The sequence below is a fragment of the Schistocerca gregaria genome, chromosome 11, assembly GCF_023897955.1.
Source record: "Schistocerca gregaria isolate iqSchGreg1 chromosome 11, iqSchGreg1.2, whole genome shotgun sequence".
Lineage (NCBI taxonomy): Eukaryota > Metazoa > Arthropoda > Insecta > Orthoptera > Acrididae > Schistocerca > Schistocerca gregaria.
Genome location: NC_064930.1, coordinates 84,661,008 through 84,678,866, shown reverse-complemented (window position 1 = coordinate 84,678,866; position 17,859 = coordinate 84,661,008). Strand labels below are relative to the sequence as shown.

Here is a 17,859-nt window from a genome sequence, read left to right as displayed (position 1 = left end):
TACCACTCGAATTAAAAAATCTTAACAGTAATCCACGCGTTCTAAAATCAAAACTGAAGAGTTTCCTCATGGGTCACTCCTTTTCTGTCAAGTTCTGTCAAGAAGTTCCTTGAAAAATTAAGCTAGTTCTTATTGTATTGTTGATTGAATATACTTCCAACTTATGGTTGACTTTTTTCGGGTTCATAAACATTTTATTTTTATCTGTTTATGTTGTAATTTCATGTACTGACTTGTTCTATGACTTTGGAGAGTTGCTCCGCTATTTGGTCCTTCGGAATCTGGCGTGTAAATAAATATATAAATAAATGAGACGGGAGATACGAAAGTGCGAGAAAAATTTCACAGAGAACGTAGTCGATATGGAGCCCATAAAGCAAACGATGTTCCACAGAATTACAGCGATCTATAACAAGAATATCCCGCCTCGTGTGACAAAGACAAAAGTCCTGACAGCTCAAGAAGAATGAACACTGACGGAAAAAAAATCGCAACACCAAGAAGCAGTTGTGCACCATAAACTAAAGTTGGTAGGCGTCTGAAAGATGAGATGTATTCAAATCTCGCGCCAGTCGCTCTATAGTGGGGCTACGAGCATTGTTAAGAGAATGCAGATGAGGTTCGCTTCAAATGCACGCTGGATCGGTCGTGAGTGGCGGTTGCCTTTGACACTGGACGTGGTGACTTGATGGTAGTCTAGAATCTCAATACTTTCAGCATTTCGCGGCCCTGTCAGCAACTGTATAAATATTAAATTCAAAATTAACAGCCTCAGTTGCGGGGTTACCTAGATTTACCTAGGTTTCAATTGGGATAACCCAACCTTCTTCAGAATTACACTTACTAATGTTTGTCCATAATGGACATTGTCAAACTTGGGTTGGGTTATCCCAGTTGAAAACTAGGTAAATCTAGGTAACCCCGCAACTGAGGCTGTTAATTTTGAATTTAGTAGTCTAGAATGCCTTTAAGGCGAAAAACGCCATCAGCAGCAGCTCACTGAGTTTAAACGAGGCCGTCTAATAGCGCTACGAGAAGCGGGATGTTCATTCTGCGATACTGCAGAAAGACTTGGCAGGGACTTAGCCACTGTGTATGAGTGCTGGCAGCAGTGGTCACGGGAATGTAAGGTCGCAGAAAGATTGGGCTGTGGATGGCCACTTGGGAGTACCGAAAGCGAAGACCATCGTTTAAGAACCTTCAGCATCGCAGCGCGTCAGCAATCTTTGGTTAATATATTATAAAACTAAAAACCCACCTCCACTGCGAGAAAAGCACCCAGTGTTGAGTGTTAACCCAGGTTTCGGCGTAGATAACTACACCTTCTTCAGAACAACAATAAAACCCACAACTGCCTAAGAAGACCTTTGTCAGTGATTAAAAGAAGTCCATAGATATACATTTATAAACGAAAAAACATCAAACGGTCGCTCAGTTACAAGCTTGACTTGCTACCTCAGTACATGCACAGGACAAGGGAAGTTACTTGAACGCGCATGCGCACACCAATACGACAAAGTTTGTACATGGGTCGGGGCTAAATAGCCCATATATTCTCAACTGTGGATCAACTTATATCAAAAAAATGAAATGGATAGAACAAGAGACGAGCTAGTAGGAGATGAAACCTAAAAATAACCGCACACGGCCGCTTATGCTAGTAAAGGAACTTACATATGACGCTTCCTATGACAACAGGAGGAACATCTGTACGCACATAAGATGGCCTTTTTTCATTCTAATATTCATCGAGATACAGCTATTCCTCTTGCACCAGATGCGGTAGAAACTGAACCGGTCACACTTGAGAATATTGCTGTAAATAATGGCTATATACCTCAGTTCGTAAGACAGATGTATAACAAGAAAATAAATAAAAATAATATTACATCTTCCACCCTAGGGGAGGTGTTAGATGACAAACAGGTGGGAACGATATCTATCCCTTACATATGCAATGTAGGTTGCAGATTGGGGCGTTTACCCAGACCCCATAATTTCAGAGTCGCCTATTCTACTAATAATAGTTTACATACGAATTTAATTCAATCCTTGCAGAGTAAGAGCGATAAACTTTCCCAGTCAGGAGCATATAAAATTACATGCGGGTATTGTCCAAATTTTACATCGGGCAAACGGGACGAGCTCTGGGTCTTCCTACTAGAAGCGGTGACGGTACTAAGGGCTCTACTTATGCGGAACAGCTGGTGCAAACGGCTCATGCGCCGAACCGTCCAGATAATATCGAGTTACTTCATGCCGAGGTTAAGGGCTTAAAACTGGATGTTTTGGAAGAAATGCAGATCTTTAAGCATCTGGAACATGTTAAAGACAATATGCTCAATATTTTATTTATTTATTTATTTATTTTACTATCGCACGGAGAATGGTCTGTCTGTTTATTGTGGATAGCCACAAGTTTAACCATGACCTTCCGATTGGTAAAGATAGAGCTCCAACAATGTTGCGGTGTATTGGTCACGATAGGCCTCGAAACTCAATTGTTAGCAGTATAGGCACCACCTTTTTTTGAAGGTTTCGCGCCTTTACTTTGTTCTTCAAACCTGTAAATCTGATTATCTGGGGATTATCACGTGTGCGCGCTGATCGGCAAGCGCCGTTGGTCAAGCTGTTTATCTTCTTTCTTTTTATCCTCATTTTCCTTTTACGATGAAGGTGATTTTAGCCCGTTGAGCACTTCACGTTTTATCCCTATATCTTTACTACCACGACGTCTTTACATTACGTCCTTTCAGCCCCCCCCCCCCCCCCCCCCCCCAGGCTAACTACTGGCTATAGGTACAGTTCCTCCTGTTGTCATAGGAAGCGTCATATATAAGTTCCTTTACTAGCATAAGCGGCCGTGTGCGGTTATTTTTAGGTTTCATCTCCTATTAGCTCGTCTCTTGTTCTATCCATTTCATTTTTTTGATATAAGTTGATCCACAGTTGAGAATATATGGGCTATTTAGCCCCGACCCATGTACAAACTTTGTCATATTGGTAAGCGCATGCGCGTTCAAGTAACTTCCCTTGTCCTGTGCATTTGCTTAGGTAGCGAGTCAGGCTTGTAACTGAGCGACCGTTTGTAGCTTTTTCGTTTATAAATGTATAGCTATGGTGTTCTTTTAATCATTGACAAAGGTCTTCTTAGGCACTTGTGGGTTTTATTGTTGTTGTGAAGAAGGTGTAGTTATCTAAGCCGAAACCTGGGTTAACACTCAACACTGGGTGCTTTTTTCGCAATCGAGGCGGGTGTTTATTTTTTTAATATAGAAGACCATCGTGTCTGGCATATGGCTTGGGCGCACCACACTGCTTTGCAGCAGCAATTTGAGTAGCAGTTGGCACCACAGTGGCACAACGAACTACATCTACATCTACATGACTACTCTGCAATTCACATTTAAGTGCTTGGCAGAGGGTTCATCGAACCACAATCATACTATCTCTCTACTATTCCACTCCCGAACAGCGAGCGGGAAAAACGAACACCTAAACCTTTCTGTTCGAGCTCTGATTTCTCTTATTTTATTTTGATCATCATTCCTACCTATGTAGGTTGGGCTCAACAAAATATTTTCGCATTCGGAAGAGAAAGTTGGTGACTGAAATTTCGTAAAAAGGTCTCGCCGCGACGAAAAACGTCTATGCTGTAATGACTTCCATCCCAACCCGTGTATCATATCTGCCACACTCTCTCCCCTATAACGCGATAATACAAAACGAGCTGCCCTTTTTTGCATCCTTTCGATGTCCTCCGTCAATCCCACCTGGTAAGGATCCCACACCGCGCAGCAATATTCTAACAGAGGACGAACGAGTGTAGTGTAAGCTGTCTCTTTAGTGGACTTGTTGCATCTTCTAAGTGTCCTGCCAATGAAACGCAACCTTTGGCTCGCCTTCCCGACAATATTATCTATGTGGTCCTTCCAACTGAAGTTGTTCGTAATTTTAACACCCAGGTACTTAGTTGAATTGACAGCCTTGAGAATTGTACTATTTATCGAGTAATCGAATTCCAACGGATTTCTTTTGGAACTCATGTGGATCATCTCACACTTTTCGTTATTTAGCGTCAACTGCCACCTGACACACCATACAGCAATCTTTTCTAAATCGCTTTGCAGCTGATACTGGTCTTCGGATGACCTTACTAGACGGTAAATTACAGCATCATCTGCGAACAACCTAAGAGAACTGCTCAGATTGTCACCCAGGTCATTTATATAGATCAGGAACAGTAGAGGTCCCAGGACGCTTCCCTGGGGAACACCTGATATCACTTCAGGTTTACTCGATGATTTGCCGTCTATTACTACGAACTGCGACCTTCCTGACAGGAAATCACGAATCCAGTCGCACAACTGAGACGATACCACATAGCTCCGCAGCTTGATTAGAAGTCGCTTGTGAGGAACGGTGTCAAAAGCTTTCCGGAAATCTAGAAATACGGAATCAACTTGAGATTCCCTGTCGATAGCGGCCATTACTTCGTGCGAATAAAGAGCTAGCTGCGTTGCACAAGAGCGATGTTTTCTGAAGCCATGCTGATTACGTGTCAATAGATCGTTCCCTTCGAGGTGATTCATAATGTTTGAATACAGTATATGCTCCAAAACCCTACTGCTGTTACGAATCGGTTCCTTCAAGGACAGCTCCGGGATCTACGCCCTGCAGCGTACTTTCCACTGACCACAAACCACCGCTATTCGGGAGTTCTGCGGTGTCAAGCGAGCGCTCACTTGAGGCAGGGTGGAAGTCTGTTGTGTTTTCTGACGCAGGCTAGTTCTGCCTCAATGTCGGTGATGGCCGTTTGCTGGCTAGGAGAAGACCAGTTGAGTGTCTGCAACCAACCTGTCTGTATGCTAGGCACACTGGAGCCACACCTGGAGTTATGGTCTGGGATACGATTTCATGTGACAGCAGGAGCACACTCATGGTTATTGCACGCTCCCTGACTGCAACTCTGCATGTCAGTCTGCTAATTCGGCCTGCTGTGCTACCACTCGTGAACAGGATTCCAGGGCATGTTTTCCAACAGGATAACGCTTGTCCTCATATTTCTGTTATGGCCCAACTGTACAGAGTGTCGGCATGTTGTCTTGGCCAGCTCGATCACCAGATCTGTTTCCAATTGAGCACATATGGGACATCATAGGACGACAACTCCAGCATCATCCACATACATGATTAACCGACCCAGTGTCGACCGACCTAGTACAACAGGGATGGAACTCCATCCCATAGACCAGGGGTCTCCAAACTACGGCCCACAGGCCGAAAACGGCCCGCGAGGGCTGTCAAACAGGCCCGCGTTAGATGGCCGGACATCCCTGGTATCCGGCCCGCCAAATATTTGAGGTGGTACCTATACTGCTAACAATTGAGTTTCGAGGCCTATCGTGACCAATACACCGCGACATTGTCGTAGCTCTATCTTTACAAAGCGGAAGGTCATGGCTTAAAAAAAAAAAAGTTAACAGATTAGTTTGGCGAAAACATTTTAAGTAAAAAAATTCTTTGCCTTTTATTCTACTCACAAGTCTTTCAAATGGACGCCACTTCGGCGACTAGCGTTAGTAATCAATCATTATGGAAGAGGCTTCTTAAGTAAGGTTTTACTTTCTTTACGTATTTAGATTTTCAGATTTTCCTTGTCTCTTCGCATTCAAACTTTGAATTGTCCCACACTCGCAACATAGACGCAGCAGAACCATCAAATATATGCTCCGGCTCTGCTACTCGATACGAGACTACATAACTAAACTTATTGCTGCACTGCTTGAAATAGCAATGCGTTGACGCACTCTACCTCTGTTACGTCTTGTAGTAATAGTGTTGCTAACAATGATTTTGCGATTTCGTTAACTTTGCACGACGCTTTCGTGAAGAATGTGCAGTGACACACTTTTTTGTCGGTGAAATTCGCCAGAATAAAATATGCCAGAAATTCGGTCACGTTCGTCCACCTATCAAAAATATGTAATTAAATAAAAATCGTAGTTCGTTTCAGTGCTGGTTATTCCCACAACCTTAGATTTTTGCGATTTCATCTTTCCTTTAGCCTTACATTACGGTGATCATGGAGTGCTAGGGAGCTTTAATCCCACTAGGTAGATCTTGGCCCTTATGACTTGGTGGCCCGCGGACTAAAACCCCTGCCATAGACTGACATCTGGCAGTTGCACTGGCAATGCTTGTCTCGCTCTTGCATTAACCTGTGATCCTGTAGTGTTAATCACTTACATATGTTACCGAGACAAATGTATCATTACTCGACGCTAAATATTTTTGGTGTATAAGGCGCAGTCGATTCAGGTTGTTATATAATGGTGAGACAGGGATTTGTGAACCATATTTAAAACTGAAAAACATTTGCAGGGGAAAATGTAGTCTCTGAGGATGTGCATCTACTTATACATCTACAAGATTACTCCGCAACTCACAATTAAGGGCCTGGCACAGGGTTCATCGAACCACCTTCAAGCTACTTTTCTACCATTCCACTCTCGAACGGCGCGCGGGAGAAACGAACACTGAACTCATTCCGTGAGATATCTGACTTCTCTTATCTTATTATGATGCTCATTTCTCCCTACGTATATTTTCAAACTATGAGGAAGAAGTCGGTGGTCGACAATTCATAAAAAGGTCCTGCTCCAACGAAAAACGTCTTTTTTTAAATGATTGCCACCTCAATTCGCGAATCATTTCCATGCCACTCTCTCATCTACTTCGCGACAATACAAAACAAGCTGCCCTTCTTTGAATTTTTTCGATGTAGTTCGTTAGTCCTATACGAATCGTATCCCACACTCCACAGCAATCTTTCAGAAGAGGGCGGACAGGCTTAGTGTCGGCAGTCTCTTTAGTAGACCTGTTACATTTTCCATGTGTTCTGCCAGTAAATCGCAGTCTTTGGTTTGCTATCTCCACAGCATTATCTCTGCCATCGTTCCAGGTTTACGTTCTTCACAATTGTAATCCCTAAGTATTTAGCTGAGTTTACAGCCCTTAGATTTGTGTGAATTATTGTGTAACTAAAATTTAGCGCATTCAGTTTAGTGATCATGTAGATGAGTTCACACGTTTCATTGTTTAGAGTCAATTGCCGGTTTGTGCCCCATGTAATAGGTAATCTAAATCATTTTGTGATTCGTCTTGATCATCTGATGAGCTTCAAAGAAAATAAATGACAGCATCCTCTGAAGAAAAACTAAGTAGGGTGTACAATTTGTTTCCTAAATCGTTTGCGTAGATCAGGAACACCAGAGGGCCTATAACACTTCCCTGGGGAATGTCACATATTACTTCTTTCTTACTCGATGACTTCCCGTCAGTTACTACGAACTGTGATCTTGTTCGTTATCTACATTTCAACCCTTTTTGTTTATCGTGTTTGAAGTTAAAGTTGTTGAATGTAAGGTCCGCCAGTTACGCGGAACGCCGATTTTTACTAAATTATTACAAAATAACGGGAAAATTTAGTCCAAACAACAATATGTTTCTTTTAGTTAATACATTTACACTCTGTTTGCATGGTTTCTCAGGACCACTTCTGTATTATTTATTACAGGTAGCTTGTCATCTGCAACAAAATCGTTTGGTTGCTGATGATAACGTCACGCTGCGATACTTCTACGTGCTCTCTGATGCCCCACAAGATGTCAGGCAGGTGGACCAGTTTCTTTGGCTCATCAGTGTATTTCTTTTAATTTAAAACACATCTCATTTACGCTTACGCAGTCAGAGTGCAAGGAGTGGAAACTGTCTCTCACGAAGGTGTCATTTTTATCTACTTTTTAAACAAATATATTTAAATTTATTGCTTTTGTAACTGCAGACTAAAACTAAAGAAATTGCAGAACTTAGAAAATTAAGGCGAAGGGACCTGAATACATTGACATTCAGGGGGAACATTAGACCACGGTGAACTGAAACAGAGGAAACTAATACAATGGAAAACCAATGTATAGCTTTGAGAGATGAAACAGGGGAGGCAATAGAGGAGTACATGTGAAAAAAGATAGCTTCTCTATGACAAGGCAAGGCCTCACACAAATATGCCCACGTGACAGGAGCTCACGAAACTTCACGGGACAGTTCTTCGTCATCCACCTAACAGCTCGAATCTCGCACCACACCACTTCCATCAGGCTGGCCAAATGAAGGATGCACTCCACGAGAAGCAGTGCGTGAACGATGGGGGGGGGGGGGGGGGGGGGGGGGGCTTACTGATGCAATAAGACGTTGGCTCAGACCTCGACCTGTAGTAGAGTGGTCCATGTGGGTACACAGGACCTCCCAGTAAGGTGGCGTAAGCCCATAGCACTGAACATAGATTGTGTGGAAAAATCGAGATTCGTGGCAAAAGAGTGGGAAAAGAACATGGTGTAGGTAACTTACTTTCAGAAAAAATGTGTTGCATTACTTATTGAACGCTCCTCGTAATTCTGTCAGAAACGGTAAAGGTGTTACAAGAGTATTTGAACGTAATGGGTAGTGTTTTGAAATGAAGGTATGAGAGGAATAACAACAAAATTAGTGAATTAGGGAATCAGACCACAAAATGAGACATGAAAAGCAGTAGATCAGTTTTGCTATTTGGGCAACAAGGCTTGTAGTAGATAGGATACAGAACTGGAAAGAAAGCATTTGTGAAAGATAGGAAACTATGGATATCTAATGTAAATACATAAACAGCTCAGGCGAGAAGAGAACGGGAGTGTTTGAAACGTGGTGTGATAGAACATTCTGACGTCAGATGGGCAGATAGCGTAAGTGATCAGGAGGTAATGAATGTAAATGGGAAAAGAAGAAATTTATGCCACAACTTGAGTAAAACGTGTGGATCATTTCACAGGACACATCCTGAGGCAGCAAGGGATCGTTAGTATGGTAATCGAAGGAGGTGTAGCGGGTATAAACTGTAAACGGAAACCAAGGCTTGAATGAAATAGTTAGGTTAAAGGGCATTTAGGCTGCAGCAGTTATTCAGAGATCAGAGACATGCACAGAATAGACTAGCGTGGAGAGCTGCACCAAACTAGTCTTTGGATTGAAGCCCACAACATTTTCAAAATTTGGAAAGCTGTGTCGCTACACTCTATTCGCCTTTGCGACAGATTTTTCACTCGTTAAAAAAACGAAGAAAGTGCCTTCCCATAAGAAATTTGTTTCACTACCTAAGTTAGAAATAATACATTATCCGTATAACTAAAAGACGTTACAGTATGCATATTATCGTTTGACAAAAATCTCATTTTGGATAATATATTGAACCATTCACGAAGTAAAAGCTATGTTATTTCTTACGGCAGTCGCCCTGTGCAAAGCTAGCTGTTTGGGAAGACCGTTAGATTACAGAGAAAGTACAGGCAGAGTACTCACCTCGCGAACAGCTCGTTGAGCAGGCGTACCAACTCTTCAGCCGTGCACTGGTCTGAGAGGCTTGTGAATCCGCAGATGTCGGCGAACAGGATGCTGCGGAAAGACAGAGGTACAATTAGTGTGACGGCACTTTAGTAACAACTAAGTGACTCAATATTCAGGGTGATGTAGGTGCGCCTAGCGATCCACACCACCTTCAAAAACCGTATGTTCTCTCACTCGCTTTCCTGGAGATCAAAATGGACAGGATTTCTTTGTAAAAAAATGTATGCAAATTTTGCACACAGATAGTTTGTAATGGATACCATGGTTTCCGAGTTACTCAAGAGAAACGTGTCTGAAAGTCACATCTGTACGTTTTCTTGAATAGTCAGAAAACTATAACCTCTAGTGAAAAGTATCCAGGTACATAATTTAACTACATAAAATTTCCTACTAGGAGGTCCTGTATATTTTTTCTGCACTAATGGTTGCATATGGCGAGTGAGAAAATATGAAAATCTTGCATGCGGTATTTGAAGGCATTGGAGGTTGCATAAAACACGTCGATAGGGGCAGCTAGGTGACCCTGTATTCACAGGCTTTCAGAAACAATCTGGCAAATTGTGAGGGTGTGGCAAGGTAGGTTGTGCTGAGAGACAATTGTTCAGAAAAAATTCGATACGTTGCGCCTTTTCCGAGTCAGTTAGCATTGAAGTTAGCCAGTCAGTCCGTTCCGTGCGCAAATTCAAGTGGCCCGCCAGAGACGGTGCCACCAAACGTGTTTTTCGTTTGGTTTCCCAAAACCGAACAAGAGAGCGATACAAGAACTTGACATGAGACCTCAGTAGTGATCGAACGCGAGACAAAGACTGAGCTGTCTCGCGCACTATCATGCAAGCTATCAAAAGAACTGACACTAATTGTATCTGGTGTACCGTTTGTATTTCCGTGCCGGGTGGTCAACTTTTAACTTTTAAATTTTTTATTTTAGATGGTGGTGGTGGTGGTTAGTGTTTAACGTCCCGTCGACAATGAGGTCATTAGAGACGGAGCGCAAGCTCGGGTTAGGAAAGGATTGCGAAGGAAATCGGCCGTGCCCTTTCAAAGGAACCATCCCGGCATTTGCCTGAAACGATTTAGGGAAATCACGGAAAACCTAAATCAGGATGGCCGGAGACGCGATCGAACCGTCGTCCTCCCGAATGCGAGTCCAGAGTTGAGAACTGCCCTTCTTGAAAATATTAACTTTTCATCTGAAACAATTTTTTCGTACAATGCGTATTTTTCGAGACATACAGGGTGAGTCACCTAACGTTATCGCTGGATATATTTCATAAACCACATCAAATACTGACGAATCGATTCCACAGACCGAACGTGAGGAGAGGGGCTAGTGTAATTGGTTAATACAAACCATACAAAAATGCACGGAAGTATGTTTTTTAACACAAACCTACTTTTTTTTAAAAAATGGAACCACGTTAGTTTTGTTAGCACATCTGAACATATAAACAAATACGTAATCGGAGTCGTTTGGTGCATTGTAAAATGTTGATTACATCCGGAGATATTGTAACCTAAAGTTGACGCTTGAGTACCACTCCTCCGCTGTTCGATCGTGTGTATCGGAGAGCACCGAATTACGTAGGGATCCAAAGGGAACGGTGATGGACCTTAGGTACAGAAGAGACTGGAACAGCACATTACGTCCACATGCTAACACCTTTTTATTGGTCTTTTTCACTGACGCACATGTACATTACCATGAGGGGTGAGGTACACGTACACACGTAGTTTCCGTTTTCATTTACGGAGTGGAATAGAGTGTGTCCTGACATGTCAGGCCAATAGATATTCAATGTGGTGGCCATCATTTGCTGCACACAATTGCAATCTCTGACTTAATGAATGTCGTACACGCCGCAGTTCATTTGCTGTAATGTCACCGCAGGCTCCACAATACGTTGTTTCATGTCCTCTGGGGTTGTAGGCACATCACGGTACACATTCTCCTTTAACGTACCCCACAGGAAGAAGTCCAGAGGTGTAAGATCAGGAGAACAGGCTGGCCAATTTATGCGTCCTCCACGTCCTGTTGAACGCCCGTCGAACTTCCTGTCAAGGGTCAGCCTAGTGTTAATTGCGGAATGTGCAGGTGCACCATCATGCTGATACCACATACGTCGACGCGTTTCCAGTGGGACATTTTCGAGCAACGTTGGCAGATTATTCTGTAGAAACGCGACGTATGTTGCAGTTCTCTCCGATACACACGACCGAACAGCGGAGGAGTGGTACTCAAGCGTCAACTTTAGGTTACAATATCTCCGGATGTAATTAACATTTTACAGTGCAACCAACGGCACTGATTACGTATTTGTCTATATGTTAAGATGTGCTAACAAAACTAACGTGGTTCCATTTTTAAAAAAAAACGTAGGTTTGTGTTAAAAAACATACTTCCGTGCATTTTTGTATGGTTTGTATTAACCAATTATACTAGCCCCTCTCCTCACGTTCGGTCTGTGGAATGGGCTCGTCAGAATTTGATGTGGTTTAGGAAATATATCCATCGGTAACGCTAGGTGACTCACCCTGTATAGTTAGTCCACGTTAAAACGAACAACCCATACACGAAGGTACAAAACGGAGTGACGTGGGAGAATGTTGAAGAGGTGATTGCTCAGCAGTGCATCAATAGGGTCTACAGGAATTTTCGATACTATCTGTCAGGTTTGACCACAGACGTAACGGTGATTGCTGCTTTGGTGCAAATTTTTTTTTATACCGCTATATGCTGTCATATTATAGTCAATTTGGAGAGAAATTACGTTTTTAATCTCAACTGTGTGTAAGAAATAAAACACTATCCTTCCCCTTTTGGAGGGAGTTACAATATTTAGTCGATTTATCCATCTATTTTTCTTTGCGATGAACATTTTTTCTCAAAATTTTTACTCTTTCTCGCGGTACCAACTACAGCTTCTTCTATATGGTACTTGGTTGGTGTTATTTCTGATAAATAAAAAAAATGGCTCTGAGCACTATGGGACTTAATATCTATGGTCATCAGTCACTTAGAACTACTTAAACATGACTAACCTAAGGACATCACACAACACCCAGCCATCACGAGGTAGAGAAAATCCCTGACCCCGCCGTCTGATAAATATTTAAAGTTCTTGTGTGGTAATCGTTTCGATTTATTACTGGTACATACGCTGTGATATCGATGGTATCTGGTCACTCTTTTGTAATAGAGGTCGGGGCGTAAATGTGGAAACCCAGTTTGTTTTTGCTGTATAAAAGAAATGTTTACTTCTCTTTCAGCTTCAAAAATTAACCAAATCTAATTCATAATGTTTTAGCAATGAATGTAATATTATCAAACACAAAAACTAAATATGTTAAAAATTAAAAAACCTTTTCTGGTTGCACAACAACTCATTAATTTTTGAAGCAGTGCGGGTAATGTGGAAACGCCTTAAATTTGTGGGAAACGAAAACTATTAAACATTTTAGGAACTATTTTATTTTATATTAAATTTAAATTACACAAAATAGTTTTAAACGCAACTGTAATAGAAAAATGCTTCATAAGCGAAGTTCACTCGCAAAAAGTCGCATATGTAAATATCTCCTTCATTTCTGGCATACAAAGAGTGACTCCACTCCTCACACACTACAAATTTAATCCACAATTCTCCCTGAACGTCTTTGGAAAAATAGCATATTCTTAAGTAGGTTTTTCTTCCCCAACCGTGAGATCCACTTCCGACTCGCCTGAAAAGACAGTTGGTGCATTGGGTTATTCATCTGAATCCTTAGGTAACTTAAGGAGTGTTTACTGTACTCAGCTACCAAAATATCAAAAAACTTGTCTACTGCTTCTTTGTTCAACCTGTTTGCTCTCGAGAATGAGGTCCCCATAGGTTTGTGGATTGTGAGTTTATTTTTGTGTCGTCTAAGAAAAAGGTCAAACGACCTGAAGCATTTGATGTAAAAGGATGATTAATATTATTTCTTTCCACTAGCTGATGTTCCATTCTCTTGACATCTAATCTTGTAAGGCCGTAGAAGCTATTATCCAGTTCAGTGAGATACTGTACCAACTGAAACTTCCTGGCAGATTAAAACTGTGTGCCCGACCGAGACTCGAACTCGGGACCTTTGCCTTTCGCGGGCAAGAGCTCTACCAATTTTTTTTTATCCCATTTTATTCGCTTTTGTTCGTTGCGTCTGTTCGGGGCGGACGTCGTACGACATCCGTTTAAGTTCGTTGATGATCGAATAACTCAGTTTTTTTTTCATTACAGAGGGCGCATAGCCCTCTGACCGAACACGCTGAGCTACCGTGCCGGCAAAATTATTTTTTAATCTCATTTTGCTCTATATTGGTCGACGAATCTGTTGGTGGCGGACGTCCGATGACAGCCGTTCAGGTTCTTTTGTTGATCCGTTCACTCCGTTTTTTATTACAAAGGGTAGCTAACCCTCTAACCGAGCACGCTGAGCTACCGTGCTGGCGCCAACTGAGCTACCGAAGCACGACTCTCAGCTTTACTTCTGCCAGTACCTCGTCTCCTACCTTCCAAACTTTACAGAAGCTCTCCTGCGAAACTTGCAGAACGAGCACTCCTGAAAGAAAGGATACTGCGGAGACATGGCTTAGCCATCTCATTCTGACTGTACCAACTGTTTCTCAATAGCATCAGGTAGTACAGGCTTACGTCCAAATATCAAAGAAACACATTCTTCAGGTGACGTATCACTATGCACAAACCTTTGAATAGCCTTAATCGTGTTTCCAGCAACCGACTTCTTCACAATAGCTCTTGGTTTCCGATCATTTAGCTTTCGTGGCATCTAGAAACAGACGCAAAACATATTGGAAGTAATGTGTTTGATGTTGGTATAGTGGAAACGTTACCACAATGCCATCGTATGTATGCTTCCACATTACCTACACAATGGCCGTTTAAAAATTTCGGTGGATGACATGAAGCAACTATCCATTTAAGGTTGACAAACGAATGCTAAAACCTTCTATGCACCTCCCTTTATAAGCTATCAGAAGTAAAGAAAAGATAACTACAAAGTATGTGGATAAATGTAATACCAAAACTTACCTCGAAAAAGGTTTAGAAAATGCGCGAACATAAACTGCATCACTGTCACGGCGTCTGTTGCTCAACTGACTGCTAACCTTCTGCCGTGACAAATAGGAAAACATTGCAACAACTTCTGGCTGCCCCGCTACAGTGCAGCACTCTGCGGGCCAGATACTATACGTTTCCACATTACCCACACGCTTCCACATTTACACCCCTACCTCTACTGATTTGACCACTAGTCGTTACTAGAGGCAGATTCGCCAATATCAATGGAGATGGTGGGTAACGCGTTGTCACTAGAAGAAGCAGCGACAGCAGAACTGGTCAGTCAGAGGAGCAAAGTGTAGTCCGCACAAAACGCCGCGGCCGGCAGATGCACAGTTGGCTGGACGTGTGTGGGTAGAGTGATAGTGGTGGGAGCCATGGGCAGGCGCTGTAGGGGAAATGCAGAGCGCTGGAGGGGAAGCGCCACTCTGAACTCACGCCCACACTCACATTTTTTGTAAATATTAAGTGGGACCACTCCACGCCCACACTTGCATGGTGACCATTTACAAAGCTCTGGCAGCCTGTTTTGATTAGTAATCTGAAAAGAACTCCGCTGAAAATGCAGCGATTGATTTTCGCTTGGCTTGTTAACCATTTGTAACTTTCAGAGAAGAGTCACGAGTGGCGAATTTTGACTATGATTTACACATTTGTCTGGTTACCATGTTAAATTCGCTTCTTCTGCCTTCGTACAGCGGAGTATACACCGTATCAGCTCTCTCTAGCATGCTGTGGAGACGCAAATTTGAGAGAATTCTGAAACAGTGATTTATTAATTTTATTAAATGGGGAATTGAGGAAAAGTGACGTCAGTAGCTTATTGAAAAAGCCCACTCTCGGCACAAAATAAACGTGTATTGTCTTCGCTTATGCTGTTCCAAAACCCAAAGCATTTCTCGTTTCAGCAGTTATTCGTGGCACCTAAAAATACATTATTTCATCCAAAAAATTTGTAGTTACGGGATTACCGAAGTATATAACGAAGTTTGGCATAATAACCACACGGCCAAATACAGTTTGTGTGCTATCATCTGCCAAAACCTCACTTCGATATCTCAAACCGTTGAGGAACGTTGTGGATATTTTATTCTGGATTCATCGCTGGCACGGCGAGATCGGAAATGAGTGTGCTACATCCGATCAGTTTTCTCGAGACTGGTGACAGATACAGATCTCCACTTAAGTCTAAAGAAAAATTCGATATCTTAGCTAAATTTCTTACACAGCAACATATTATACACTACTGGCCATTAAAATGCTATACCACGAAGATGACGTGCTACAGACGCTAAATTTAACCGACAGGAAGAAGATGCTGTAATATGCAAATGATTAGCTTTTCAGAGCATTCTCACAAGGTTGTCGCCGGTGGCGACACCTACAACGTGCTGACATCAGGAAAGTTTCCAACCGATTTCTCACACACAAACAGCAGTTGACTTGCGTTGCCTGGTGAAACGTTGTTGTGATGCCTCGTGTAAGGAGGAGAAATGCGTACCATCACGTTTCCGACTTTGATAAAGGTCGCATTGTAGCCCATCGCGATTGCGGTTTATCGTATCGCGACATTGCTGCTAGCGATGGTCGAAATCCAATCACTGTTAGCAGAATACTGAATCGGTGGGTTCAGGAGGGTAATACGGGACGCCGTGCTCGATCCCCACGGCCTCGTATCACAAGCAGTCGAGATCACAGGCATCTCATCTGCATGGCTGTAACGAATCGTGCAGCCACGTGTCGATCCTTAAGTCAACAGATGGGGACGTTTGTAAGACAACAACCATCTGCACCAACAGTTCGACGACGTTAACAGCAGCATGGACTATCATCTCAGAGACTGTGGCTGCGGTTACCCTTGACGCTGCATCACAGACAGGAGTGCCTGCGATGGTGTACTCGACGACGAACCTGGGTGGACAAATGGCAAAACGTCATTTTTTCGGATGAATCCAGGTTGTGTTTACAGCATCGTGATGGTCGCATCCGTGTTTGGCGACATCGCGGTGAACGCACATTGGAAGCGTGTCTTCGTCATCGCCGTGCTGACGTATCACCCGCCGTGATGGTATGGGGTGCCATTGGTTACACATCTCGGCCACCTCTTGTTCGGATTGACGGCACTTTGAACAGTGGACGTTACATTGCAGATGCGCTACGACCCGAGGCTCTACACTTCATTCGATCCCTGCGAAACCCTACATTTCAGCAGGATAATGAACGACACCATCTTGCAGGTCCTGTATGGGCCTTTCTGGATACAGAAAATGTACGACTGCTGCCCTGGCCAGCACAATCTCCAGATCTCTCACCAATTGAAAACGTCTGGTCAATGGTGGGCGAGCAACTGGCTCATCACCATACGCCAGCCACTACTCTTGATGAACTGTGGTATCGTGTTGAAGCTTCATGGGCAGCTGTACCTGTACACGCCATCCGAGCTCTGTTTGACTCAATGCCCAGGCGTATCAGGGCCGTTATTACGGCCAGAGGTGGTTGTTCTGGGTACTGATTTCTCAGGATCTATGCACCCAAAGTGCGTGAAAATGTAATCACATGTCAGTTCTAGTATAATATATTTGTCCAATGAATACCCGTTTATCATCTGCATTCCTTCTTGGTGTAGCAATTTTAGTGGCCAGTAGTGTGTAATTTGCGCCAAACACAAAAACACAGTCTCCTCCATTTCTCTTGCTCGAATTTCGTGCAGTGTCTTACTTTCACGTAAATATCACAATAACTTTGACAATTAAATGGGCAAATCATGAACCTGACACATACACCTATAAGTAACACAAAGCTTCTTTGTTTACCGAATGGTTTCTGTAAAAACGTTTGAGAAAGGTTACAGGCTGTGCGCCTCGATTCCGTCATGGCGGCCAGCCGAAAGCTGGAAGACGCTTGTTGGCTTCCAAACAAAAGAATGAATTCGACCAGCGCTTTTGACGGAAACTGGTCACTGCATATTCGCCATTTTATCCTGCGCAAACTACAACTTCCAACGTGGAGGAGTCACTGGATGTCATCTGAGTAAACGATCCACCAGGAATATTTCAAATCTTCTAGAGCTACCCAAGTCGACTAGTTGGTGGCATCACTGTGAAGTGGAAACCTGAAGAAGTAACCACAACTAAACCGAGACCTGACGCATATCATCTACTGACAAACAGAGCTGTCGAGCATTTTCGAGGGTGGTCATAAAAAATTGTATGAATCAGCAGGAGAAATCACTTGTGCATTCCAAAGTTCTCCCATCAGTCCAGCTACCACATCGACTGTGTGTGACGTGTTAACAACAATGAAGTATAGCGGCCAAGCAGCTCTC

The 17,859-nt window shown here is 42.9% G+C and overlaps 1 protein-coding gene across 1 annotated transcript in view; it reads right to left on the bottom strand.

The window, feature by feature from the left end:
• LOC126295328 (adenylate cyclase type 6) overlaps window positions 1–17,859 on the bottom strand; it is a 2,630,635-nt gene that overhangs the window by 411,646 nt on the left and 2,201,130 nt on the right. Inside the window, exon 10 of the mRNA XM_049987795.1 lies at window positions 9,394–9,486. Coding sequence (XP_049843752.1) covers window positions 9,394–9,486 — 93 coding nt within the window. The remainder of the gene's footprint in view (window positions 1–9,393; window positions 9,487–17,859) is intronic.